Source organism: Salminus brasiliensis, chromosome 19 (genome assembly GCF_030463535.1).
Source record: "Salminus brasiliensis chromosome 19, fSalBra1.hap2, whole genome shotgun sequence".
NCBI lineage: Eukaryota > Metazoa > Chordata > Actinopteri > Characiformes > Bryconidae > Salminus > Salminus brasiliensis.
Window position 1 is genome coordinate 22,704,796 of NC_132896.1, and position 26,827 is coordinate 22,731,622.

A 26,827-nucleotide genomic window follows, 5' to 3' on the forward strand; every position below is an offset into this window, starting at 1 on the left:
ATCCAGGGTATGAACACAGAGAGAGTGGACTCAGTAAATACCTGGGTGTTCATCTGAACAACAAACTGGACTGGTCAGTTAACACTGCTGCACTCCTGAGGACTTTCTTCGACACAGTGGTGGCATCTGACATCTTTTATGCAGTGGTCTGCTGGGGCAGTAGCATGTGGACGGCAGACAAGAATGAGACTGAATAAGCTCATAAAGAGGGTCGTCTCTGTCCTGGAATGCTTCTTAGACCCAGTGCAGGTGGTGGGAGACAGGAGGATGACAGCCAATCTGGCATACATGCTAGAGAACAGCTCCCACCCCATGCATGAGACTCTGGCAGCACTGGGCAGCTCCTTTAGTGAGCAGTATCGCAGGTCCCTCCTTCCTGCTGCCGTCAGACTCCACAACCAGCACTGCTCACAGTGGACCACACTTAACTACACACACATGTTCAGGAAATAGAGATCCCTCAATGTGAAAATACAATGTGCAATACCCACCCCTCCCCCCCCCCACATGTGCAATTGAGTCATTTGCAATTACCTGTAAATAACCTGTAAATAATATTGCTATTGCTTTTTTACTTCTATTATTTATTTTGTGTATATAGTGTAATTTATCTACATTTTTGTAACTGAGTGTCTTGCTATCCCTTTCTGCTGTGACACTGAGAATTTCCCCACTGTGGGACTAAGGTAGGTAGGTAGGTACTAAGGTAGATAAGAAGATTTGGCTAATTTCCAACCGACACCTAATCACTAATTTAACTGAAGTGGCATGTTAGCTTATACATATTTACCCAGCTAAACATTTTATAAAATGTGAACATAAAATTGATCTTGGTCTTTTAGAAAATGCCAGGGCTAAATACACACATGCATATATGATAAACCTAATACTTCCAATGGCTAAGTTATCTATTCATAAATGTAAATTCTTAGGCAAAAGACCCTTTTTGTTGCCTTCGGAAAAGAGATGGAACATTAGCTATATTAAATTAATATAGCCTCTTTAAAAAAACAAAACAAAAGCTAATAAAACAGTTAAAGCATTTAGGTATTTAAAGATAATATTGTAGTCATGTATGTCTCCCTAGATATATTTATGCATTATGTACACTGCTGGATGTATATTTTATATAAATGCTGTGTGATATGTTTTCCTTAAAATAAAAAAGACAATTGGGCGCCACAGCACAGCATCGGGCAATGGGGCATTATTGGCATTTTATTATTATTAATAACTTTATAAGCCATATATTCTTTCGGACTGTACAGCCTTAATACAATTATCTCCATGCGTGTTCCCGTATTCAGTTTGCTCGTTTCCGTGACATCACACAAACCTCTCCCCTGCCGGCAGCAGTAGGCTATCGTTCTTAGATAAGAAACGTAGCTAGTTAATCACCTCGAGACGAATTGCAGAACGACAAGATGGCGGAGTGAGTGGGTTGTTCGTCGGAAAGAAAGTGGCTAGCACTACTCGTTTTATTTCTTTAATATTTCAACTGATACGGATAATTCATTTACGTATGTTTAAATAATCGGAATCATATTAAATAATCGGATAAAATCGCCCCTCTATTTGAGGAGGTTTAGAAAAAGCGTCGAGCGCAGGGTTGTACGAATACTGTGTCCTTCCTCTGCAAGAGGCTAGCGAGTTGCTGATGTGCTAGTAGCTAGTGCTAACATTGCTGGAAAACTGGAAGTTAGTACGTTGGATTTAGGGTGAATAGCTGTGTCGTCGAAACGCACTTCGGGACATATTAACGTTAGCTACTACATTTACCTCAGATGTCCTTAATTGTCAGAATTTCGTTAATTTGAGTAATCGGAGATCCTGGGCAACCAATAGCAGTTGTAGCTAACTTTGGTTGAAGTTAATTAAATCGAACAATTAAAAAAGATCCGCATATTCTCAGAGTAATAGCTTGCTATTAGCAGGTAAAAGGGAAACATTTAATTATAAGGCGCCGTCAGTTTGGTCCGTTTAAGGGATTGGCTACTAGGAACCCGAAAGACATGGCGAGTAGCAGTGGTTCCAAGGCCGAATTTATAGTCGGTGGGAAATACAAACTGGTTCGAAAAATTGGATCTGGATCATTTGGTGACATATACTTGGCAATTAACATCACAAACGGAGAGGTAAGTTTGTTTGGAAACCATTTTCCAGAATACATGTCACTAATGTAGCTAAATATAAGGATTGGGCCCTTTTAGCCTAGGCTTTGATCATAGCTAGCAAAAAAGCTAGCCTACGTTTCTTTTGCTGCCGCACTTCATGCCAAACCTGCTGTTCAGTTTCCCAGATGTTAACGAATTAATAGTTATGAATGATTTTAAATGTAATATCTAATATAGCTGTTAGCTAAATAACTTGACTGATAATCGCTGACGCTTTCAGCGTACTTGTTAAAACTCATGCCATGGTGTTTTGTATTTAGGAGGTCGCTGTAAAACTGGAGTCGCAGAAAGCCAGACACCCACAACTCTTGTATGAAAGCAAACTGTATAAAATTCTTCAGGGAGGGGTTGGAATTCCACACATCAGGTAAGTTTATGGTGCTTTAGTACGAAATAATGACGAAACAAGTTTCGATGGCAAGTTAGCTCACAATGCGAGTTGCAAATGGCCGCTCCTCTTTTGTTGTGTTTGTTCAACATGTCCTCCCGCTCAGTTAGAAAATGGCGGCTGCGTGATGACAAGTTTCCGGGTGTAATACTAATGTTTATCAAGGTGACTGGTATTTATACTTGAGGCGTTTTTTGAATTCTCATACCAAGATTTCAGCCGTGTATGTAGCAGTAGAGCACTCGTCAACACAAGTCATGCGTTATTAAGCAGACACGGCGGGAGGCTCACTAAAGTTTTTAAACGATCAGCTGTTCCTACATCACAGAAACGAATCCGCACTACCAGGCTAACAGAAATTGGCACTGTCTTCGCAGGCTAACGCGTAAGTGAAAGGTTTATATGTTAAGCATTGCTATGTAATGGTGTCTTGGCTGGCTGGTGCTTACAATGTTGACTGTTTGTAGTCTTTTAGTGCAAGTAGGCATTTAAAAACTGGACAGGGTCAAAAGGAAAATGGGCTTCTAATGAAGTAAAAATAAGTGATTGCATAAATATTAAAATGGTTTAACAGGGGTCTTGGCAGTTGGTTCTAGAAATGTCAATTATGAATTAGAAAATCATCTGGAAGGGTCCCAAGTAATTGTGGTGTAAGGCTCCATTAATATTATTCTGTCTCTGTGCAGACCTGCCCACTTTGTGTTTTAACTTGTGTAACTTTCGTTTAGCAGAGTGGTCTTTATAACCATACAATAGTGTTTCTCAACTAACCACCACTAGAATTGTTTAGAATAGTTTTTATCAGTGTAGTAAAGGTGTGCGAGTTGGGGTGCAGCCACAGTAATGCTATATTTTACGTATGCCGTTCCATTAACAAGTTAGCATGTGTACATTATCAGAATTATGGTTTAGTGTTCATATCAAGACAGTGTGATTCAGTAAGCCAGGTTTAAAGTCCAGCAATTAGTTTTGTTTGTTTGTTTTCTAGATATTGTGTGGATCATGCAAAACACACTTGGACTAGGAATTATGCAGACCTCTACTTGCAGCCTTCTGCCATGTGCATCATTTGTCACATTTGTTCCCTTTTGGTTTAATTGCAAATATGTCAGTATAAATGTAAAGCCAACCTGGACAAAAATCTAACTCTTCGTAATCTAATCATCCAATTCTTGCTTGGTACGGACCAGATGAACCAAACTAAATGGACGCTGGGCAAAAATGGCATCCATTGGAGCATTGCAAAGTGCAAACAATTACTGACCATATGAACCATAAGGGTTTGTTACATTTTCCATCAAAACATCTAGAGCCCAAAAACTTCAAAAAATATTACATTATATTGACTGTTGAGTCATAGCTGGAAATCTAAGAAAATCCTATAGGAGAAGCCTGTTAGTTTATGATCTAAAGCTCAAGCACAGTTGGGTTAGGTAGTAGGTCAGTGGTCTGAAGCCACAAACATGTTTTATTTTAAATGTCTCAAAGGAAATAAAATGTGAAGTCTAAGTCCTGACTTAAATCCCATGGAGATGCTGTGGCAAGATTTTAAAATGGTCAGTTCTTGCTCGAAAGCTCTTCATTGAAGCTGGATTAAACAATTCTGCAAAAAGAATGGGCAAAGTACTGTAAATTACTCGTTGTTGCAAGTACATTTGGAAAGCTCTAGTATGTTTCATGCTTTTATGTATTGCAGTACTAAGCAGAATAGTAGTCTCTCTATATGTAATTTATGTAATATCTATCTATGTAATATATGTAATTTATTAGCCTTTTGTTTTATTTTTGTCATTTTTCAGGTGGTATGGCCAAGAAAAGGATTATAATGTTCTAGTGATGGATCTCCTGGGACCCAGTCTAGAGGACCTCTTTAACTTCTGCTCCCGCAGATTCACAATGAAAACAGTTCTTATGCTTGCAGATCAGGTAAGGGTGCTTATAGTACTTTGTTTTACTAATAAAATGTGGTCTGATCACTACCCAAATCACAATTATGATTAGTACTACTAGGCTAATAAAGCACTATGGTCTTTTGTTGAGCACATTGAGTAAACATCTGCTGTACAGGCCAATAAGGAGGTAAATCTGTGTTAATGACTTTGCCAAGAGCTTATTGGCCAAAAATGTTTTAGTTAAGGAGACATTTGAAGTATGGGGCTTCACATGTCCGTTGCACATTAACTACAAGCACACACAGTCTGTTTGACATCTGTTCTAAAGAAAGATTGGTTAGTGTGAACTATCCCTTAATGAAAACAGATTTTAGATAATGCTATAGAGATGCATGAACCTGGAAAAAGCTTCAAAATTGCACAAGTAAACCAACTGAAGAATGATTTGAAAAAGATGACTTGTGTTGGAATGATGAAGGCACAAAATCATTTCGTAGATGGGATTACTTTTAAAGAGAATCTACAAGTTATGTTCACTTACTAGCCTGCGCTCTGGATGTTTACAAATCATTCTCCATAAATACCATAGAACTGTTTGTGCTGTTAGATTGGGTGTACAATTGTGACTTGTATAATGATCAAACCACATTTCATTATAAATCTATACAAAAAGTGTTTTTCCGAAATTGTAATTTTGGAGGAGTGTTACACTGCTTAGGGTGGAAACTGATGGCATGAAATGTATCAAGATTGTGTGTGTGTGAGAGAGAGGATGTAACACAATATTGTGACTCTGAGACAATGTTCAAATAATTATTGTGTGAAATAACATTTTTAAACTTTACGTTGACCATTTATAACATGTTTGAACTGGTTTATCATTTATAACAGACTTGTGTGAAATAGTCTCACTACCAACAAAAGCAGGAAATGAAAACAAATTCAGTTTGAAACATGAAACAGACCCTGGATTATTTTCAATGGAGAAAGCAATAAATTAAAGCAATATAGTCAGTGTCCATACTGCTGTCACACAGTTCTCATAGACCTTGGAATTATTTTCAGCTAAAACAATGTAAAATTGAAACTAAACAAGTGGGTCTGTTTTAATGGAACGCCACCCATAGGTAAATGTCTGCCCAGTTGACAGTCAGTATACACACGTGGACAAAATTGTTTGTACCCCTTGGTTAATGAAAGAAAAACCCACAATGGTCACAGATAACTTGAATCTGACAAAAGTAATAATAAAAAATGCTATGAAAATTAACCAGTGAAAGTCAGACATTGCTGTTCAACCATGCTTCAATAGAATTATTAAAATAAATAAACGCATGAAACAGGCCTGGACATAATGATGGACCCTTAACGTAATATTTTGTTGCACAACCTTTTGAACAATCACTGCAATCAAACGATTCCTGTAACTGTCAATGAGACTTCTACACCTCTCAGCAGGTATTTTGGCCCACTCCTCATGAGCAAACTGCTCCAGTTGTCTCAGGTTTGAAGAGTGCCTTTTATAGACTGCATGTTTCAGCTCCTTCCAAAGATGCTCAATAGGATTTAAGTCCGGGCTTATAGAAGGCCAGCTGTGTGTTTTCGGTCATTATCCTGTTGCAAGACCCATGACCTGCGACTGAGACCAAGTTTTCTGACACTGGGCAGCACATTTCTCTCTAGAATCCCTTGATAGTCTTGAGATTTCATTGTACCCTGCACAGATTCAAGACACCCTGTGCCAGATGCAGCAAAGCAACCCCAGAACGTAACAGAGCTCCTCCATGTTTCACAGTAGGGACAGTGTTCTTTTCTTGATATGCATAATTTTTCCGTCTGTTAACATAGAGCTGATGTGCCTTGGCATAAAGTTCCATTTTTGTCTCATCTGTCCATAGGACATTCTCCCAGAAGCTTTGGGGCTTGTCAACATGTAGTGGCAAATTCCAGTCTGACGTTTTTATGATTTGTTTTTAACAATGGTGTCCTTCTTGGTCGTCTCCCATGAAGTCCACTTTGGCTCAAACAACGACGGATGGTGCGATCTGACACTGATGTTCCTTCACCTTTTATCTCTTTAGAAGTTTTTCTGGGCTCTTTTGTTACCTTTCATATTATCTGCCTCTTTGATTTGTCATCAATTTTCCTCCTGCGGCCATGTCCAGGGAGGTTGGCTACAGTTCCGTTAAATTTGTGAATAATATGTGCAACTGTAGTCACAGGAACATCAAGCTGCTTGGAGATTGTCTTATAACCTTTACCTTCAACATGCTTGTCTATAATTTTCTAATCTCCTGAGACCACCATTTCCTTTGCTTCCTCTGGTCCATGTTGTGTGGTACACACCATGTCACCAAACAGCACAGTGACTACCTGTAGCCCTATATATAGGCCCACTGACTGATTACAAGATTGTAGACACCTGTGATGCGAATTAGTGGAAACCTTAATTTAACTTGTCCCATTATTTTCAGGGGTACCATCATTTTTGTCCAGGCCTGTTTAATGAGTTTACTTTTTAAAATAATTTTGTTGAAGCATGGTTCCAAATCAGTGTCAGATTGTCATTTGTTCATTTTCATAGCATTTTCATTTTTCTTATTACTTTTGTCAGATTCAAGTTATTTCTGTGACCATTGTGGGTTTCTTTCTGGGGTTCTTTCATTAACCGAGGGGTACCAAGAACTTTGTCCACATGTGTATATGAAGCTGTGCTAAATAATCTTGTTGTTACCCAAGGGTGGGGTTTGGCTATTTTTTTTATTTATTTTTTTTTTTTTTATTCACAGCTTTTATATTATTATTATTAAACATTTAATAAATCAGTCTAGTTTGTAATGAAGCATAACGATTTATTAATTGTTTTTATTGATCACAAATCCTCTATATGCTTTTCAAAGCATATTGTTCATCATGAATACAAAATTTGTCACAAACAGAGCTGGGCAATATTTTAGTGCATTGTCACCTACCTACTGTTAACAATCAAGGTTAAGTGTCAGGCGCACCGGCCACACACTTTATGCTAACATTTACTTTTTTGTTTGTTGCCCCAACCACCCCTTCCCTCACCCATCACAGATGATCAGCAGAATCGAGTACGTCCACACAAAAAATTTCATCCACAGAGATATCAAGCCAGACAACTTCTTAATGGGTATTGGTCGTCACTGTAACAAGGTAAGCTCTTGCTACCTCTTTAGAGATGCCTTCTAACCGCTGGGGTTTACTTAGTTTTTCTCTTGATGTTAGTATGCTGATATTAAGGTTGGATTTTGTGTGAGCACATTCTTAGTATTCGAGTATTTTGTCAATCTATTATGGGATTGATTTTCTTGATAATTCATCTTTCATTTAGTTGACTATTTTATTTGAATAGGACTGGTCCTGCATGATCTTTAGAATCCTTAAGGTCCAAATTAAGTTCTGTATACAAACTGTCCATAAAGTTGCCTGACTTTGTCCCCCCCCCTTCCTATTTTATTGTTTGAAAGTAATTGTTTTGAGCCCTTGCAGACAGGCAACATTTGGCAAAGTTAAAGCATGATGTGTTTTAAATCAAAACCTTACAGCTTAATGTCAAATTGTTCATGTAACGGTATCAGGCAGGTTGAAATCAAAACAGTTTAGCTTGTTAGTCTGTTACTAGTTTTACAGTGCTTTATGGTGTAAAATGGTTTCCTGTTGTGTGTCAGTAGTACCATACTTGGACTCTTGTTGTTCATAGAAGAAGTGTTGCCTTTTTTATGTGGGTGGGGTGCTATGCTTATAAATGGTGGTTGTAAAAATTGGTAGTTGCTTTAGAAGGGTTGTCCATACAGACTAGAACAAGATGGAATACTCTTCCCACACAGTAGGTAATTGCACTTAAAAAAAAAAACAAAAAAAAAAAACGTGTTGAAGTACAATATACTTGTAAGTCATTAGTGCTGGTTACTTTTTCATTGATGCATGGTTTTCTTAAAGACCAAAACAAAAGCCTCTAAAACATGTTGACTCTCCTACTTGGCATCATTTAAAACGTTTTCATCTGAACATGACAGCTCAGTTCAAACAATCTTCTTTCTTGACTCTGAGCCTTAACCAGCAGGAAAGATTTGAAGGTTTAATCCAACAAATGAAGAAGCTAATGAAAGGCCAAAATTAACACACTCTAACACATTTGCTGTCTAAAATGTTCATTTTATAATTGCTTCTCTTCTGTATTTTATGCAGATGAGCACAATTTGTGAACCTAATTGTTATAATTTGTTTTTTGTACCGTGGTAATTTGGTAGTCATACATGTGAGGTTGACCGCCAGTTTGGCATTTTCACTAGTATTCAAGTTTCTTATGAACCTTTGCAAGAATCTCTACTCTAATAAATCAAATATTGCTCTTAAAAGTGCATGTGTGTATGCTCTTAGACATTTGAACACAAGAGGCAAATATCTCTTGCATCTCCTTTTCCCTTTGCCCTCACTTGTTAATATGGTCTCCCATTTCTAGGAAACTCATTCAGTCTCTCCTGTCTCCTTATAACTTTTGTTTGACAGTTTGAAAAATCTTAAATAATTGCTTTTATGCTTCTGGTCTGCTTTCTTGAACTCGGTAAATTTAAAGCCAGACGTGCGCAGTTACAACAGTTCAAACAAATCTGTGGGTAAATGCGGATTACTTCATTCATATTCTGCATGCTTTGTGTACAGTGGTTCCCATTCCTAAATAGAAAAATTTAAAACTCCCAACTGAAACCACATTCACCTATTCCCACCGCTTCTTTTGAATTATATAAATGCCAATGTATTCTACCCTCTTCCTTACTGAAGATGTTAAGTTGTTTCACGATCTGTGTTTGCTGTAATGTTGGGCTACTGTACAAGAGTATAATGAAATAAATGGGTAGGTGGGTGTGTGTGTGTGTGTGTGTGTGTGTGATAGATAAAATACATAGATAGACAATGTGTGGCATTTGTTTTATATGATCACTTCATTCTTACTTGTGTTTAGCTGAAGGGTGGGAAGGTGTCAGACATCACTGTATGGAAAAAAAACATTGTTAGGTGGATAAGGGCTATCTAACTTCATAAGCTTCATATAACAGTGAAGCACCTAGACCTGGGGTGTCAAACATGAATGGACCTGATATAGGTTATGCGATTTGCTGTCATTTACATTTAGAATCAGTAAAGATCTTAATTATTGCATGTTGGAATTTAAGTGAGTTCTGATTCAGCTAGATACCTACCTCAGGTCACTTATCTGTTAAATGTTGCACCAAATTTATAAACTGGTCACAGCTTGTTTCATTGTATTTATTTTTACCTCTTAAGATGGGACTTGATCTTCAGAGATGTTGGCCTGCTCAGGTAGATCACTGTAAACCCTGCTAGCTCAAAACAGACACTTCATGAACAGTGGGGGGGACTTTTTTGAACTTTTTTTGTTTGTTATGCACAACCGAAATGTAATATGTATGGGGGGGGTATCTCAAGCAATAAATGCAGGATTTAAAAAATTTTGTTTTTTTACACAGTACAAATTGGTTTAGCCCCTGTGACATTGGGCTGTGTGTAATGTGGCCTGTTACCTTATATAGGTTTGCCACCCTGATCAAGGCAATGCCATTTGATAGTGCTTTTGCTGTTTGTTCTTTCGGTAACCCTGGGCATGGATCAGTCAACATAAGAAGTACCAGTACTTCTTTTAAGTTTTATCTGGGATGCTTGTGTAAGAAGTGGCATTAGTCTTTTCCTCCCCTCCTCTTACTACTACTCCTCCTTCCGTTCTTTTTCTGAGCCTTGGTGTTGCCTGTCTGCGCTGGCCATGTGGTTGTCAGCAATACTGTTTGATGCACTGCACCCTCTATTGTCTGTTTAGTGTTTAGAATCTCCAGTGGGGAAGAGGAAAAGAAGCTTGGCTGTTAGTTCCTCTCAGGACCCATCTTTCTCAGGATTAAACCAGGTCTGAAACCACAACTGCCTAATGCTGCCCTTTTTTTTTTTTTGATTGCCCCCATTTCTAGCTCTTTTTTTAATATTTATGAACATAAATAGTTACATAGTTACCAGGCACATGGTGAACAGTTTATTTGGTGTTTATCACGATTGCAGTCATCTGTGTGTTTAGGGCTTAGATATTTACACCAGAGGTGTGGATTCTAGTCACATGGCTTGATCTCTACCATGCATTTGATAACCTGAGACTTGACAACATAAATAAAAAGCAGTAAATCAGCAGTAAATGTAAGTTTTAATGACTGGAAAATAATTGAGACATGATGGAAATGTGGAAGTGTCTGCTTGCAGATGGGCCACCGTGTGGATGCTTACTTTCATGTGAATGGATTAATTCCAATTTCTTGTGCACATCCCTAATGGCAGCTTCATCAGTAACTTATGTTTTGCTATTTTTATTTTGGTTTTCCTCTGAATGCCAGAATAACATCAGTTTTATTATTATTAGCTGGCTAATGACTAATGGTTCATTTTAGTGAGTTAATTACTGACTAGTTTGTGTTCCTTGCCATGATTGACCTGTAATGTTAGCAACCCAAGCTGTAGCCAGCATATCTTTGCTCACTGGCTGTAAGGTGGAAAAGGTAGAGTAGGGGAAACTTGTCTAGTTAAATGGTATTAAATTGGTTGAAATAATACTGATGTTTTTAATAATGCTCCTTGTTTGCACCTCTGATATGCATGCACACCAAAAAGTCTTTAAATTGTCTTGATGAACCTCACTAGCCGTCTCTTTTTAAAAAGCCCTTTAGCCCACCAGTATGGCAAGGAAAGTAGAAACTCTTAGTCTGGGAAACAGTTAGTCTGAAGTACATTTACTTGCACTTGTTAATGCATTCCCACAGTCTCCGACCATGCAGGTTTTTCACGCTCCTCCTGCATTCCAACTAATATAAATTAAGATAGCAGCTGATTTCTAGTGCATTGCAAGTCATGGCTAAAACCAAAGCACATGGTAAGGTATTGTGGTTTGCAGTGGCCACTGTGAAATGCATAATCAAACAGTACACAAAGTTCTCTTTTTGTAACACAAAATTGAATGTCTGTTTAAAAAAAAAATAAAAAAAAAAGTCCAACCATCTAAATTTCAACATGTTTACAACATTTTACACACCATTGAGTCACTTTAGATGGGTAGCCCTGCTTAATGTATAACCATTGTTTTATGTAGAGAGATCACATTTTGTGCTGCTTGCAAGTTTTGCTGGTCTGAGTGTACTTTTTCTTGTTGATGGTCTTTACTCTGCTTTACTTCTCAGTTTTACACATTTTACAGTCGCTTTGGCTGTGTAAGTCGGAACACTGCGGTTCTGCAGTCTCGGTGAACATGTGCGAAACCTTACTATTACTTTTGTTTCACAGTGGGCACAACATGCATTGTTTTTGTTGTCCTGCATTGGAATACAAGCTACAAATGTCGGTGTACTACTTGTCTTTCACTTTGTTTATTCTACAGTAGCAGTAAAACTATTCAATGCTATGATTAAACTTTTGTGGTAAATACCCGGTTCTACTAACGTTGGTTGTTGTGGGGATCTTAGGATATCAAGTACAGTATGCCTTATTTTATTTATATATAATATGATATCTCCCGTGAGCGCACACCCACACACACCACTTGTTTGACCAGGTGTTTGCTCAGGTTAGATGTGTTTTCATGGCCAGCTTTGCATTTCACACTTACAACTTGAAAACCATACTTGAGACAGTGGGCCAGACAACCTTAGCAAATTAAGCGACACCATTAGAAAAAGAGGACTATGTTAATATTCTGGAAGAAAACATCATGCAATCTGCAGAAAAACTTGGCTGTGGGCAGCATTACACATTCCAACAATACAGGGATCCCAAACATGCAGCCAGTATGGTCAAGAAGTGGCCCAGCCAGAGTCCAGACTTGAATTTAGTTGAATCTGTGGAAGCACCTTAAGAATGAAATGATGGCAAGGAAGCCGTTCAATCTGGCGATTGTTATGAAAAGTGGTTTAGAACCCCTGTGGAGACATGGAGAAAGATTGCTAGCCATTGTAACGATAATTTGATTGCTGTATGGCAAATAATGGAACAGTGTGTACAGCATACATTCTAATAGAAAATGTTTAATGGGGCACATCTTCTGACTACAAAACATTCTTCCAGGTGGTGGAATTGTTAATGTCGTCAGCAGCAAAGTTTAGACAGTTCGGCCCAAAGCTTGTTGATTTACTCCAAAAAATGTCTGGTCAAGCCACCACATACTAATGGGCATCTAATTTGATATTTGGTGTGCTGCATGTTTATTTTGATTTCAGACATCCACCCACCCCCAAAATACAAGGTGTTTTTTTTTTTTGTTTGTTTGTTTTTGTTTTTTTTTTTTCCTTCTTCTCCTCTGCCCCGGGGGAAAAAACTGTTACAATTGTTTAAATCAAAGCCTATTATTGCAATGATCTTAGTGTCCATGATATGTCTGACCACAACTGTGTATACATATAGATATTAAAGCTGGTGTAGATGGTTTTTAGAAATGTTTTATTTAGAGATGCACTGAGCTCATCACTTGGTTTCAGCACTGGCAACAGAAGGGCAGTTAACTTGTCGGAAAGTCCCGCAAACCTGGGCAAAAAGCTATTTTTCTACACAAAATGTTTTCTAAACATAACATTTGATAACATGCAAAACACACACAGATATGTGTGTGTGTGTGTGTGTGTGTGTGTGTGTGTGTGTGTGTGTGTGTGTGTGTGTGTGTGTGTGTGCGCGCGCACACGTGTATTTATTTATTTTTTCTTTTTTTTTTTCTTTTTTTTCTCCCTGTTTTGGAGAAGCCGATTTTCGCGGCCTGACTTATCCGGTGGCCCAGATAAATGGAGCTCCTTATGTGTTAACAAAGAATCCGTGTTGTAAAACTTGGAAGTGTAGTTTGCGGTGAGTGATTGTTGAATTGATTTCCAGAAGTTTTTGATGGTCGTACATGAAGGTGCAACCTTCAGTGAACAGAAGTAACATTAAAAACGCACAATTAACAAAAAACTACTAAGACAAGCGAGCTTGCAACACGGCAGCTGTCTTTTTTTTTTAAATTTGTTTACCCTCGCAGCGAGGGTGGGCCGTTGTCCGTTTAAACCCCCTGCTTATTTGGCCATGTGCTAGACACGGATCATAAATTTGACCAATCGTTTGCACAACCCTACTGATTACCAATAAGGGGTTATCCCCTTGTTACCTGTTTATACCAGATGAGGTCACTCTGGTTCTAAGAGGCAAGATCATTTAAAACTTATTGTCAACAACAGAATTTTGTAAGCAGGATGGTGGCATGAAGCATAACAGCCAGGTTCTGTGACATACATGAGTTTAGCAGTAGAGATTGGACATCCATCCAGCTTTTAAACCTAAAGTGTAAAGTGTCTTGTAAATGTATTTTATGTACAACGGCCATCTTATCTGCCATATTTGCAGCTAATGTCGTCTATTGGTAGTATTTATAAATGTGAGAAGTACAGCTTTTGAAACAAAACCTTGAGATGCTATATTTTGTTTTTGTTTGAACAGATTGTTTAGCATTTGTTCATTAACTGATGGCATTCCGTTAGGACTAGTAATGTGATCCCAACCAAGTCTAGAAGTATAATGCCGTCTAGATTGTCAAAGTGCTGCAATGAGATTGAGAACATCTAGCAAAGATGTACAGCCTTGGTCAGAGGATCATAAAATATTATTTAAATTATCCTGTGCCGTCTCTGTACTATGATGTGGCTGAAATCTTTACTTTTTGTTTTGTTAATTCATATGCAAGCATTCAATAGTATAAAAAGTATAAGAAGAAGGCCTACATGGATCAAGGCTAGGGTTCTTCAGTGGTTTATGTACTGCTAGTTTAGGCGTGTAGCCAACCGTGCTAAAGTTATTTTTAAATGTTTTTTGTTAAATGGCTTAATTATTACTGTTAACATTTTCATTTAGTAAGCTTGTAGAAACTGTTAAGCACAGGTAGAAGGTTTTAACGAGGAAATGTGTGACTAGCTTGATCTGTTACATAATGTGCTACATAATTTCAACGTCTCTGCTTCAGTGACTCTATACACTATTGTTATGCTTGCTGCTATAAATCAGAGGAAGGGTAGGTTGGACGGGCCGCAGTAAGGGTTCCTCTATTTCTACTTTAGTCCACCCCGTTTGCGCTCTGGCTTTTGGACTGATGGTTTTAAAGAACGAATGTTACCTTATTTTATTTATTTATTTATCTTTTTTTATTGGTGTTGCATTATATAAAGTAAAGCAAAACTCACTCAAAGCTTTTGGTTATAATATTTGGTTAAAATGGAATTAATAAAAAGCTTGATGGGGAAAACATCAAGTGGCACAGTAATGTTTCTTTTTATTCAATAAGCTGTAACCTTTTTTGGAACAATGTGTGCAATGTGGCAGAACACATTGCCCTTCTAAGAGGCCACTCCCTTTTAGGTGTCACCGCCAAAACAAAAGTTATGAATGCTCGGAACGCTGGAGTTTCCCTGCAGAAGATGGCCCAGAGCGTCACACTCCCTCCACTGGATAGTCTCAATATAGATAATGGCAGTATGATGAACACAAAGGGTTCAAATAGGAAAAAAAATAAAGTGGCTAAAAGTTAAATGGTCTGAAAGGCACAGGTGAACTTGCATTCTGCACATCTCACAGTTTCACGTTTATTCCAACGCACCATTGTTGAGTTCTAGTTCTAGGGTCTGTTAACATGTCAGCCTTTACTGACCTAAGGTGTCCTGGCATGTTTCTGCAGTATATCAGAAATGTAAGCGGGGCAGAATGTTTTTTTTTGGATGCTAGTGTAATGATCGGTACAAAAGTGATGTATGCATACCTCCGTGTTTGTTACTCAGAGTGCTAAGCTTCAGCTGTCTAACTTTTGGGGAGGACAGTGAACAGGCCATTATAGTGGTCTACCCTACTAGAAATGAGTTTCTAGTTTTGCATTTAAAGTCTCAAACACTTTTCTCATGGTTTAAACATTGCATTTTGTTTAAAGATCTAAGATTATTTACTGTAACAGATCAATAGTTGAATCAGGAAAAGGGAAATATTTATTGTTTCTTCAAAGTACTCAGTGCCACCACTAGACAACCTGCTCTAACCTGGTGTTATTTAGGTTTTTGTCCTTAAATCTAATCCTCAGACTCTCACACTGCTTTTTGGATATGTTCAAGCTCCCAGCACACCTAGGTAGTGGAACACTGATTGGCAGAAGGTGCATCCAGAGTTGAGAAAAAAAATCTTGACCTCTAAACAGTAGAATTTTTGTCATTGGAAGATCTGCATTTTGGCAGTTTCAATAATGTCTGTCAATGCAATGCCATGCATGTGTGCTCCCCCAGCCTTGGGGAAAAAAACTTTATTAATGTCCATGTCCTAGAAAGCTGTATGCAAGTCTCATTGGCGCATAAATGGAATGTTTTAAAAGTTTAATTGACATTTAAATTTGGATTTTTTTTTTTTTGGTTTGTTTTTGTGCCCAACATTTTGACCGGCAGTTTGTGGACACTTTGGCTTCCCACATTTGTCACACCTATACCATGTCAACCTTACCTTAGTAACCACCACTACCGCTCAAAAGTTTGGGATCACAGTGAAATTTTCTTGTTTTCAATGGAAACACACTTAAGATTATGAAATAAAGCAAATAAACAGGACATGCAGACATTGTCAGTGTAAGAAATATTGATTTTAATGAAAATGATGACTGTGTACTTAAAATTATGCCTTCATCAAAGAAGCCACCTTTTGCAGCAATTACAGCCTGGCAGACTCTAGGCATTCTAGCTGTCAACTTTTCGAGGTAATCTGATGTGATTTCACCTTATGCTTCCTGTAGCATCTCCCACAACATGGTTTGGCTTGATGCAGTCTTTCTCCGTACCATACGGTCAAGCTGCTCCCACAACAGCTCAATAGGGTTCCGATCCAGAGACTGTGCTGGCCACTCTATTACAGTCAGAATTCCGTCTGACTCCTTATTTCTTAAATATTGCAGACACAATTTGGAGGTGTGTTTGGGGTCATTATCCTGTTGTAGGATGAAATGGGCCCCAATCAAGCGCTGTCCACAGGGTATGGCATGGCGTTGCAAAATCTTGTGGAAGCCTTCTTTCTTTAAGATCCTTTCCACTCTGTGTGAATCTTCTATTTTACCACCCCCCCAAAGCATCCCCAGACCATCACGCTGCCTCCACCATGTTTGACAGATGGCATTAAGCATTGGCCATGCATCTTTTCATTGGTCCTGCGCCTCACAAATGTTCTTATGTTTGATCCAATGACCTCAAACTTGGACTTATCTGTCCAATGTCTTTTCTCTTTGGCCCATCACAGTCTTTTCTTTTTATTGGCCAGTGTGAGGTATGGCTTTTTTTTTTTTTTTTTTTTTTTGGCAATTCTGCCATGAAGTCCAGCATCCTGAAGTTGCCTCTTGACCGTTGATTCTGACACTGGTGTTTGACGGGTTACATTTAGTGCAGCTTTCAGTTGACAGCCTGTGAGGCGTCTTTCTCTCAAACTGCACACTCTAAGATATTTATCTTCTTACACAGTTGTGCATCGGGGCTTCCCCCTCCTTTTTCTGTCCTTGTTGAAGCCAGTTTGTGAGAATTGTTGATAATGGGACTACATGCAAAATAAGCCTTTATACAAAAATAGGCTTTAATACAAACGTTTTATTCTTTAAAAATCATCTGATGCATTGTGAAATGGACAATATTGATTGAATTGCATGAAAGGGGTTTTCTTTCAAAAAGAGGGAAATTTGCAAGTGATAAACTTTTGAACGGTAGTGTATACCATGTCAACCTTTACCTTAGTAACCACCTAGCAGTGGCTATGTTGGTCCAGAACAGATTTGTCAAGCTACGAGCATCAAATTGGGCAAAATCGTAAAACCAATAGTAGTTTTTGATTTATGGTTTTTGAACCAATTATTTTACTACCTGTTTTTTGTCTGGTTGACTTGGGCCACAGTTTTGAAAGTTGACTTTCAAAGTTTAAATCGTGTGTCATGTTGATGCATTGCCTTGTATATAGCTTTTGTGCGCATTATTTGGGCAGGAAGTGTTTGAACTAAGCTATTGTGGCCAAAAAATATTGAGATTTGTCTAAACTAATAACCAGAAATTTGTCACTTTCCTACACATAGTCAGAGAATGTGCACAGCTCCTCTTCTCTCCCTTGCGCTCCTGCATTGTCTGGCTTGAGGGAGCTTTTGGGCAAAAATTATGGAACCCCATGTTTTGATAGTGTTTGTGGAGACCGCTCTATTAGCCAAAAGTAGCGGCTTGCACACCTATTCCATAGGAACCTAGCTTTAGTAACCACCTAGCAAAAGCTTAGCCAACAGTCTTTGTCTTTGCAACATGTTAGTGACCACCTAGTGACGCATTGTGCAGTAGGCCGCAAGTAGTGTGCGTGCATCAGTAAGTTTAAAAAATAAATAAATAAATGGGAGGGCACTATAGCGCAAAAAAATCAAAGTAGTGTCTGAACTGTAATAATTGTCCAAAAATATTGACCTTTTATAAACAATATGGCTGCCATAAGCAAAGTTATCCTTTTGAATCGGAGCCAGTTTTACTTTAACAGCTATAACTTTAACACAGATTTCAACAAAATCTTGAGGTAGATGGTCAAGTCTTGCATTCACCAAAAGGTGCTGGCAACATTCAGTGATTCTAGAGGTTAGCTTGGATATGGAATTGGCAAAAGCTTTTAGCAATTTTAAGCATTTTATTATGCACCTTTACTTTTTCAGCTGTATTCTGTTACAAGGTAAATGCACTTTAATGTTGTATTTATTAATATGAAAGGTTATTAAATGAAAAGGAAATTACATGTTTAGGGGATAGTATTTTGTTTTTCTTAACCGTTTAAGGCTTTTATGGGACAAGTACGAGTGGTGTTGATAAGAAACCTTATCAATGCACTTATTGATTACTTGAGTTTTTGAAGTTTGAGGAATCTGACTTGTGCTTTCTCCTTAGACTGGTTCGGTTCCTAAGACCTCACTAGTAACACAAAGCATGACATTATAAAAAAAATAATAAAAAAAAATATTCTATAGTTTCTGCCAAAGAATACCCATAAGGGTCAGTTACTTTCTTGGTTCGGTCACATTTTGCTTTGCTTTCATTTGAGAGAATTTTACAGGATTTCAGTACTTTGGAGGGGGGTTGTATGATCTAGCTGTTTTAAGTTGTCTGCTATTGCCAGTTGCTATAATGCCTGTGTTCTGTGTATTATTGCAGTTGTTCCTCATTGACTTTGGCCTGGCCAAAAAATACCGGGACAACAGGACACGACAGCACATTCCTTACAGAGAAGACAAAAACCTCACAGGCACTGCTCGCTATGCCAGTATCAATGCACACCTGGGCATTGAGCAGAGGTGCAAGGACATTTCATTTTTCCTTTTTTGCTTTTTCACATTTACATTACCATTCTGATGTTTTTTTGTACTAAATTCACTATTTATTTGTTGCTTATAGTGTTGAGAGAGGGAAACGATTATTGTTTATGTATGCTGATTAGATTTTGTAGCAGGGGTTATTCTACTTCAGAACCTCTCACTTGGCTTGGTGTAAAAGCAGGATGATTTTGAAGTGTGATTGCAGGCTGGTTTGAGCTTTATATTTTACCTTGTGTTTTATTAAGTAGGGCCTCATGTTTTTACAAGGTGAGGTTAAAAAAAAAAAAAAAAAGCCCCATGCATGCGTTTTGTCTGTTATACAGGTGACAAGTAGGTTCCCACTCTGTGATTGCTTGAGCAGTACAACTAATCAGCTTACAATTATGTTTAGTGTTTTAATATGGCCTCTATTGTAATGATTTTTATCCAACAGTCGCCGGGATGACATGGAGTCACTAGGTTATGTGCTGATGTATTTCAACAGAACCAGCCTGCCCTGGCAAGGTTTAAAGGTAAGGTTTTGGAGGTAGTCCCTTACGTTTGGTTCATTACAGTCTGGTTCTATGCACAATGTGTCAGCCATCTTCTACCTTATCCATCACCATAAATGGGTTACCAAAGGGTCATGACCAGATATTATTTGGATGTTGTCACTTTCAGCATAGTAATGATACGGACATGTCTGTGGCATGATGTGCATTGTGCTGGTATGGCCTAAGGAATGCGGCAACTGAATATCCAACCAGCACTAGTCCTATAGGCAGATACTTGCACTTGATAAAGGTCTACAGCAGTGTTTGTGGTTTTCAGTGCATGTTATGCTTATCAGGTTTCCATAATCAGTTATGTTAATTACGCTGAAGAGTTGCCTTAGTTCTTAAACGGTGGTATGCATACACCCTGGGGTATGCTTAACGACAGCGTGTACTCTGCACTTTGCTAGCTAAAAGCGGTGTTGTCAGTAAGTTTTAGCAGTTCAGTAGTTGGGCTGCTAGAATTGGTTTGTGAGGTAGGAATGCTGGTGGATTTAGAACTCTGAATAGAATTCTAAATGGAGCATTTCACCTGATTTCTGGATAAGCTACATATTTACAAACTGTTTAAGACGGATAAGTACCTGGGGCAGAACTGTGATGCCAAAGGGAACAGTCAGCCGTCAACTAACAAAATAAATAAAATGCATATTATGGAGATTTCTTATTTTGTTTATTATTTTTCAAATCAATACTAAAACTAAGTTTACAAAGTTTATCTTTTTAAAAATATTTCCCTTTTTTTCAGGTTAAGAGAGTTTAGGTGCATGCATTTTATACTTGCATTAAAAATGTGAATTATACTTCAGCTTTTAGTATTGGACTTGCATGTAGAAATGACAGAAGTGCAAAACTCCAGTGCATACTTTTTTTTTTTTTTTTTTTTTTCCCCCTTGTTTTTCTTTCTCTGTCCCCCTTCCTCTACATGTTGCACAGGCTGCCACAAAGAAACAGAAGTATGAGAAGATCAGTGAGAAAAAGATGTCAACTCCTGTTGAGGTGTTGTGTAAGGTAGGTGTATGTGTTAATTACTTACTTTATTTTTTTTTAATAATTGATTTATTAATCATAATTATGTGTATATATTATGTGCTTCATCAAGAGTCATAAAGTTCAAAGTGCAAGATGTATCGGCTCATGGATGCTTTGCAAAGCAAAATGTTTTTTGTAACATTTGAACATGTACAACATGGCTCTTGTCTTTGGTTTGAAACCATTGTCTTTGGTGTAGCCATTAGCATTGCTAACTAGCAAGATGTAATGCAGTGATGTCAGCTGTTACATAAACAAACTAATTAAAACCAGAAGCCTTTTAAATCTAACCATATGGTTTTTAAATATTAAGTGGTTTGATGTAGTTTGCTGCTACGGGTGATAAATGGCTTTGTTTGCCATTTCTTTTCCTGTATGTAAAGAAAGATGCATCATGTTTCAATTGTTTTTGAACAAGGTTTGCTGCTATATCCTTGGCTCCTGTTCCCTCATCAGTCTGAAGGCTCATGACTTTTTTTTTTTTTTTTTTTTTTTTAGAAGTAAAGTAACTGAAAAGCTTTTAAGATGGCAGATCATATTTCCCTAAGGGGTAAATTGTAAAGGGAGCTGAGCAAGAACTTGGGTTAAAAATGGTATTCAACCGGCGGCAAGTCTTGTTACTCATTTTATGTTCAGATTGGACTGTACACATCCTTTGATAAATAAGGATTATGATTTGTCTTGGGGCTATTACAATATCCAGAATTTGACTTTTGTAGGGTTTTCCTGCTGAGTTTGCCATGTACCTGAATTACTGCCGTGGCTTGCGGTTTGAGGAAGCACCTGACTACATGTACCTGCGTCAACTGTTCCGCATTCTCTTCAGGTACTTGTCTGTTTTACAAACATTCCCAACATCCCAATTATGCAGTAAATCTTGTTTGGGATGTCTTTCTAGTCTTCTAATGCATACTGTACTAATGTACAATACAATAATCATAATCATGCTTTTTAGTATGATGGTATTTGGTTGGAGACATAGCCTTTGACTTAAATGCTAATGTACATTTCTGTTGACTAAAGTGAATAAGCATTTGACTGCTTCATTTTGTCATCAGGCTTACTGGAACTAAAGAAATACTAGTTTCTGATCAGAAATTTGCAGCTTGGCTTGGTAGTTTTTCCTGTAGGTTAAATAAATCTCCCCTCTAAGCCTTATAAAAATAAATAAATCAATATCTGCTAATTCTCTGCATTTCCAGACTGCTTGGGTTGGGAAAAGATGATCTCAGCATCAGCATCTCTAATTTCTACAATATATTGGTTACTAGGAAGTAATTGATTGTTTTACATAGTAGTGTGGTGCTTTTTCCAGAAAAAAACTTATTTAAGGTGTATTTCCCTCATGTTTTATTGCACTGTTCATTGAATCTTCCTTAGGACTCTGAACCATCAGTATGACTACACATTTGACTGGACGATGCTGAAGCAGAAAGCAGCACAACAAGCAGCATCTTCAGGGGGACAGGGGCAACAGGCACAAACCCCCACAGGCAAGCAAACTGACAAACCCAAGAGTAACATGAAAGGTTAGTAGCAAACAGCCAAGTGACGTTTTGTGTCCACAATTAGACACCAATTGCTTTTTTTTTTTTTCTTTTTTTTCTTTTTTTTTTTTTTTTAATGTATTTTTGAGGATTTAGAAAAACTTAAAGGGGAACAGTCACGCTTTTTTTGTTTGGTTTTGTTTTTAACAAATGTAATGCATCTCGTTGATTTCGGTTACAAAAAGTCACAATGGTGACCGGTTTTATGACACAACTAAACAAAAAGTAACATTTTAAGAATGAGAGCTATAAAATGTATTACTATTAACGAATAAAAACGCAATGATGTTAAAGATTGCCCAATGAGCATGTTAGTTAATCCGTTTGCGTTATCCATTACATAAGTATGGATCCCGGCTCTCAGAAATGTACACAATGTAAGCTAGTGCTCTTAAAATATTTGGAGGCAGGTTGTGTACACCATATGCATTAATGTTTAAGTTGGCTTTAATTTGTTGTGTTTAATGTTTTTTTTAGCAGCAAGAGGTAGTAAGGTTTGAATGTGTTCAATCAATCCTTAACTATTCAATGAGAGCAATTCCTGCAACCTTCGTAGCATTATACATAAATTATTAATATAACAAAACTAAGAGACTACCAGGCTACACAACAGTCTACCTTTGCAAAGTACAGCCTCAGTTATAGTGAATCCATATCGTACGTACACTGCACTATATCTGTTTAAAATACTGACAGCTTCACTGATGACATTTGTCCAATTAAAGTTGTAAATTGTAAAAAGTAAATGCACAATTTCCAAGAGTTTGTCTGTTTACAACTTTTTAAATATACTGCTAAAAAAAGGAAATGTTAAGAAATTACATCTAAAATAATAACCTAAAATTAGGTAAAATATTAGAAAATTTAATTAATAATGGTTGATTAAAATTATTTGTTTACATTGAATAAAACTAACTAAACTAAAATGTGATAGCTAAACTAAAAGCTGCTGCATTTTATTCAGAAGGCAATAACAAACTAATTTTCAAAGTTAATACTCCAGTCACAAGATCCAAGGTGTGACAATTTTTTTTTTTAAAATTGGTAAAGCTACAGTGAATCACAAAAGTGGACACTAATGTGCAATTATTTTATTTTAAATGCAGACGGAAGCAGATTGCGTTTATCGCAAATGCATGCAGTGTATGTGTATTCTTGGTGATGGAAATTCTGATTGATTTATTGAATAAGGACACTGGCATGAACATTGTGAAGACTTGACTTTTGTTTCCATGAAGTATAAAGAGGACTTTTGAAGGAAAGTTTTTTGCCTTAGCACTGGGAATGAACTATGAAACTTGGTTTGTAACCAAGCAGAGGCGACAGCAAGCAATGGACTCAAAATGATCAAAATGTGCCATTTGTCAAATAACATTCCCTTAGTCCAAGGACTGTCTACACATAGGTGAGCAAGACAAACTGACCTGAAGATTGTAAAACAAGTTTGGTATAGAAGTACAACGTTGCTCTGTATACAAAAAAGTTGGCCACCGAAGAACATTTTGTTTCAGCAATAATAGAAACTGGATGCACACAAATCATGTGGGGACAGGAGTGATTAGTGAACTGTCTCAAGGAATTATAGCATTGAAGCACTTGGTCTATGTCTGGATAATCATGAGGTGATGCATGGTGTACCTCAGAACTCGTTTAGTGACCATAGTGGAGAGTTTTTCAATTATGTGATGAGAAGGATGGCAGAAAACTTGAACATGGAAATAAACTCAACAGCTGTGTACAGCCTGTGGAGCAATGGATTTATAAAACACTTACTTCAATCATAATGAAAGTAAAGACAAGTAGCAGTTGTGATTGGAATATCCTGGGCTCATATGGCAAATAATTCCATGAAAAATGTCTGTGTCCTAATCGGTTGGTGTTTGGTCAGAATCCCAAAGAAATATAAGCTGTGTAACAAGGCATACTATACAGGTAGGGCACTACTTCGTAGAGAGGAGAGCGGTCATGTTACATTTACATCAAATACACAAGGACAACTACATCAACACATGCCGCCCATACATTTAGGTTCTGTATGAGCACTGGAATGAAATCTTCACCTCTGGAAGGAGGAAATTGACCAACTCTGGTCCAGGAGAGGCCAGATTCTCTGGGGTGCAAGATGGAGGAGTCTAGATGTTCTGCTTGATGTTAGCAACTTTGCCTAAGCTTAAAAGCGGCAGCTGTGTGGACAGTCCAACATTTGAGCTGGGCGGTGCTTTTAAAAATCATTGTGTGAAAACCTTTCAGGGTACTTGCTGGTGAACTATTGGTGGAGCTTAATCAGAATCGGTAGTAAAAATAGCATTATCAAATTGTCACAGATAATTTGCTTGCAGATGCACTGAAGTGCAGTCAGTCTCTAAGGAACACTCAGCATCAAAGAACTTGTTCAAACACAGAAGGTTGAGCAGGTGCTGTCTGTGACCTGAGGCTTAATCCAATATCACATTACATAGGTTTTGTCTTGGATATATATCCTACGGTCATTACCAGTGAACTAAACACCTAAATATTAGCCCTGTGCGCAGGTCTGAGGTTAATGTGTATTAAGCTTTAGGTGATTAGCAGCTGCTAAATGCGTCACTTCCATCCATTCAGAATGATGGCGCTGTCAGATGTTTGCTGGGTTATTTAATTTATGGCCAATTAATTAATTAATTTTTTTTTTCTTTTTTTTCTTTTAAGGATGTTTTCAGTGTGTGGTACTTTTTCATCTGACTTTTACAACTAAGTGAAACGTGTTTACAACAGACATGGACTGCAGAGCTACTGGGACTGTGAAGTTCATGTTTCTATACATATATAATTTTAATCATTACATTTTAATACATAGTTGATACTGAGTATGGTTTGTGTAGTTTGTTACCACCAGAGTCCAGATTTCGTGAGTCATGGCTAAGAGAGCTGATGAAACAGCTCATGTAAATGATCACATGTGGTGTGCTACACAATTCCAGTTGTGGCACAAGGGTATCACAGTATATACATTCAAAGTTTTCACTTTAACAGCAAGTCAACAAAAATAGCTCTTCACCAGAATAGTGACTGCTGAACACTACAGGTGACTAAACTAAAATGTAACAATTTAAACTGCTTTACAAATGATGCTACAATTTATTTTTGTTTTATTCCGCTAAACAGTTGATCACAAGACTTGGACTACGTGACTGGTCCCCTTTAAATAATGAATTTGGAGGAACCTTCCCCCCCCACCCAAACATTGAAAATGGGTTTAGTTAAAGGTGGCAAAAAAAAAAAATCAATTGGTCTGTCTTGCAGATGCAATGACGTCCTTGGGAAATTTGACTACTAACTTTGTCAAAATGTCTTCATCTTGGGGATAAAGGGTGGTTTTATCTTTCTGTAAATGTGAGATTCTTTTTCTTTTTTTTTTTCTTGTCTTTGTCAATCTCTTGCTCTCTGCGTGAGTAATATTGGAAATTCTGACCTTTTTGTTTCCTAAGTCCTTTTCCAAATTAACACAATATCCCTAATCATAACAGCTACACAATTCAGAACTGGTGGTTGAAGTGTTCTTAAATGATGAGACACTTCTCACCAAGTGAGCAAAGCAGAAAAATAGGTTCTATGAAACAATACTAATGACTAAAATTCATTATTTTTTACAGTTTGTCTGGTGTAGCATTTACAGATCATGTAGTACATCTGGTGATGTGACACTGGATCAAGATTAAATTACTGAATGCATTGCTTGAGCTATACAGCATCATAGCTATAATGTAGCATAACAGTTTGCTGTGCAGCCAGGTCTCTGCCTTTTTAGCAGTGACCCTAATATACCTACTAGTAGTGGGTGGTATACCATTTTAAAAATGTCATACAGTCTGTTAAAATACTAGTATGCAACAAAAAGGCTCAGCTAAATTTAGCATGTTGTGAATTACTTGTATCACTAATGTTTGTAGTACACATGTTACTAGCAACTATAGGCTAGCTCACTCAAGGGTCTGCATATCCTGATATCCAAGTGTTCAGTGCACAAGTGAAAGTGTTTTTGTTTTGTTTTTTTGTCCCCCTTTGTCTGGACAGAATTGCCACCTTTTTGTAAAAGGTGCTGGCGATATAGAAATCACTTGCTCAACCAGTTAATTTGGAGAAATGTCCATCTTTGCATCTGTGTACCAAACAGAGCAAACTGTGGAAAGCAACCTTAAGATCTCATTCTCAAGTTCCTCTTCAGAGATCATAATGTTCCTGTGCCCACTGTTCAATGTCATGAGATTTACTCAGCGTTCAAACTGATTCAAGCTGACCTGCAGATACATGGTACATAGTGCCGAAGAATGCAGTCCATTGATCAAACATGGTGGAGGTTGAAGGATGTTTTGGTGGTGTTTTGATGCTCCTGGCACTGAATGCTTTGGCTGTGTGCATAGCATAATGAAGACTACCAAAAAAACAAGTAGCAGCAATGTTGGGGGAAGACCCATGAAGACCCATGCCGTCTGACAAACCCTCCCTGCTTTCAATGTGACCGTGACCCAAATCATACCTTAAAAAGCACTCAAAGACAAAACAATAGAGTTCTGAAGTGGTCAATACTGAGTCTGGGTAAATCCTGTAGAACACCTCCCAACTTCTGAAAGACCAGGGGCAGATGAGGGATTCCAAATTCCAGTAGAGGTGTAAGGAAGTCAGGGTGTACTACCAAATATTAAGTTAAGGGGTAAATTGTTTATTGACTAGGGGTACAAATTGCAATATGAACGCTAAAACAAAACAAACAAAACCAAAAAAATCCATTAAGTTGAATGACTTACATTTTGTCAATCACTGACCAAGTAACAGGAGTCCCTGGCTTGTGGGAAA

At 37.7% G+C, this 26,827-nt stretch overlaps 1 protein-coding gene across 5 annotated transcripts in view; it reads left to right on the forward strand.

The window, feature by feature from the left end:
* The first annotated feature begins 1,363 nt into the window (after nt 1–1,363).
* The window catches only part of csnk1a1 (casein kinase 1, alpha 1), a 37,715-nt gene continuing 12,251 nt past the window's right edge, over nt 1,364–26,827 (forward strand). For 2 of the 5 annotated variants that reach the window (XM_072664073.1, XM_072664074.1), the window contains exons 1-10: nt 1,364–2,135; nt 2,435–2,541; nt 4,362–4,488; nt 7,536–7,634; nt 10,315–10,398; nt 18,722–18,861; nt 19,316–19,394; nt 20,352–20,426; nt 21,167–21,273; nt 21,828–21,940. In XM_072664073.1, coding sequence (XP_072520174.1) covers nt 2,013–2,135; nt 2,435–2,541; nt 4,362–4,488; nt 7,536–7,634; nt 10,315–10,398; nt 18,722–18,861; nt 19,316–19,394; nt 20,352–20,426; nt 21,167–21,273; nt 21,828–21,940 — 1,054 coding nt within the window. In that variant the 5' untranslated portion in view covers nt 1,364–2,012. Of the gene's footprint in view, nt 2,136–2,434; nt 2,542–4,361; nt 4,489–7,535; nt 7,635–10,314; nt 10,399–18,721; nt 18,862–19,315; nt 19,395–20,351; nt 20,427–21,166; nt 21,274–21,827; nt 21,982–26,827 lie in introns of those variants that run through there. The other 3 variants (XM_072664072.1, XM_072664071.1, XM_072664075.1) reach the window with 3 other exon arrangements.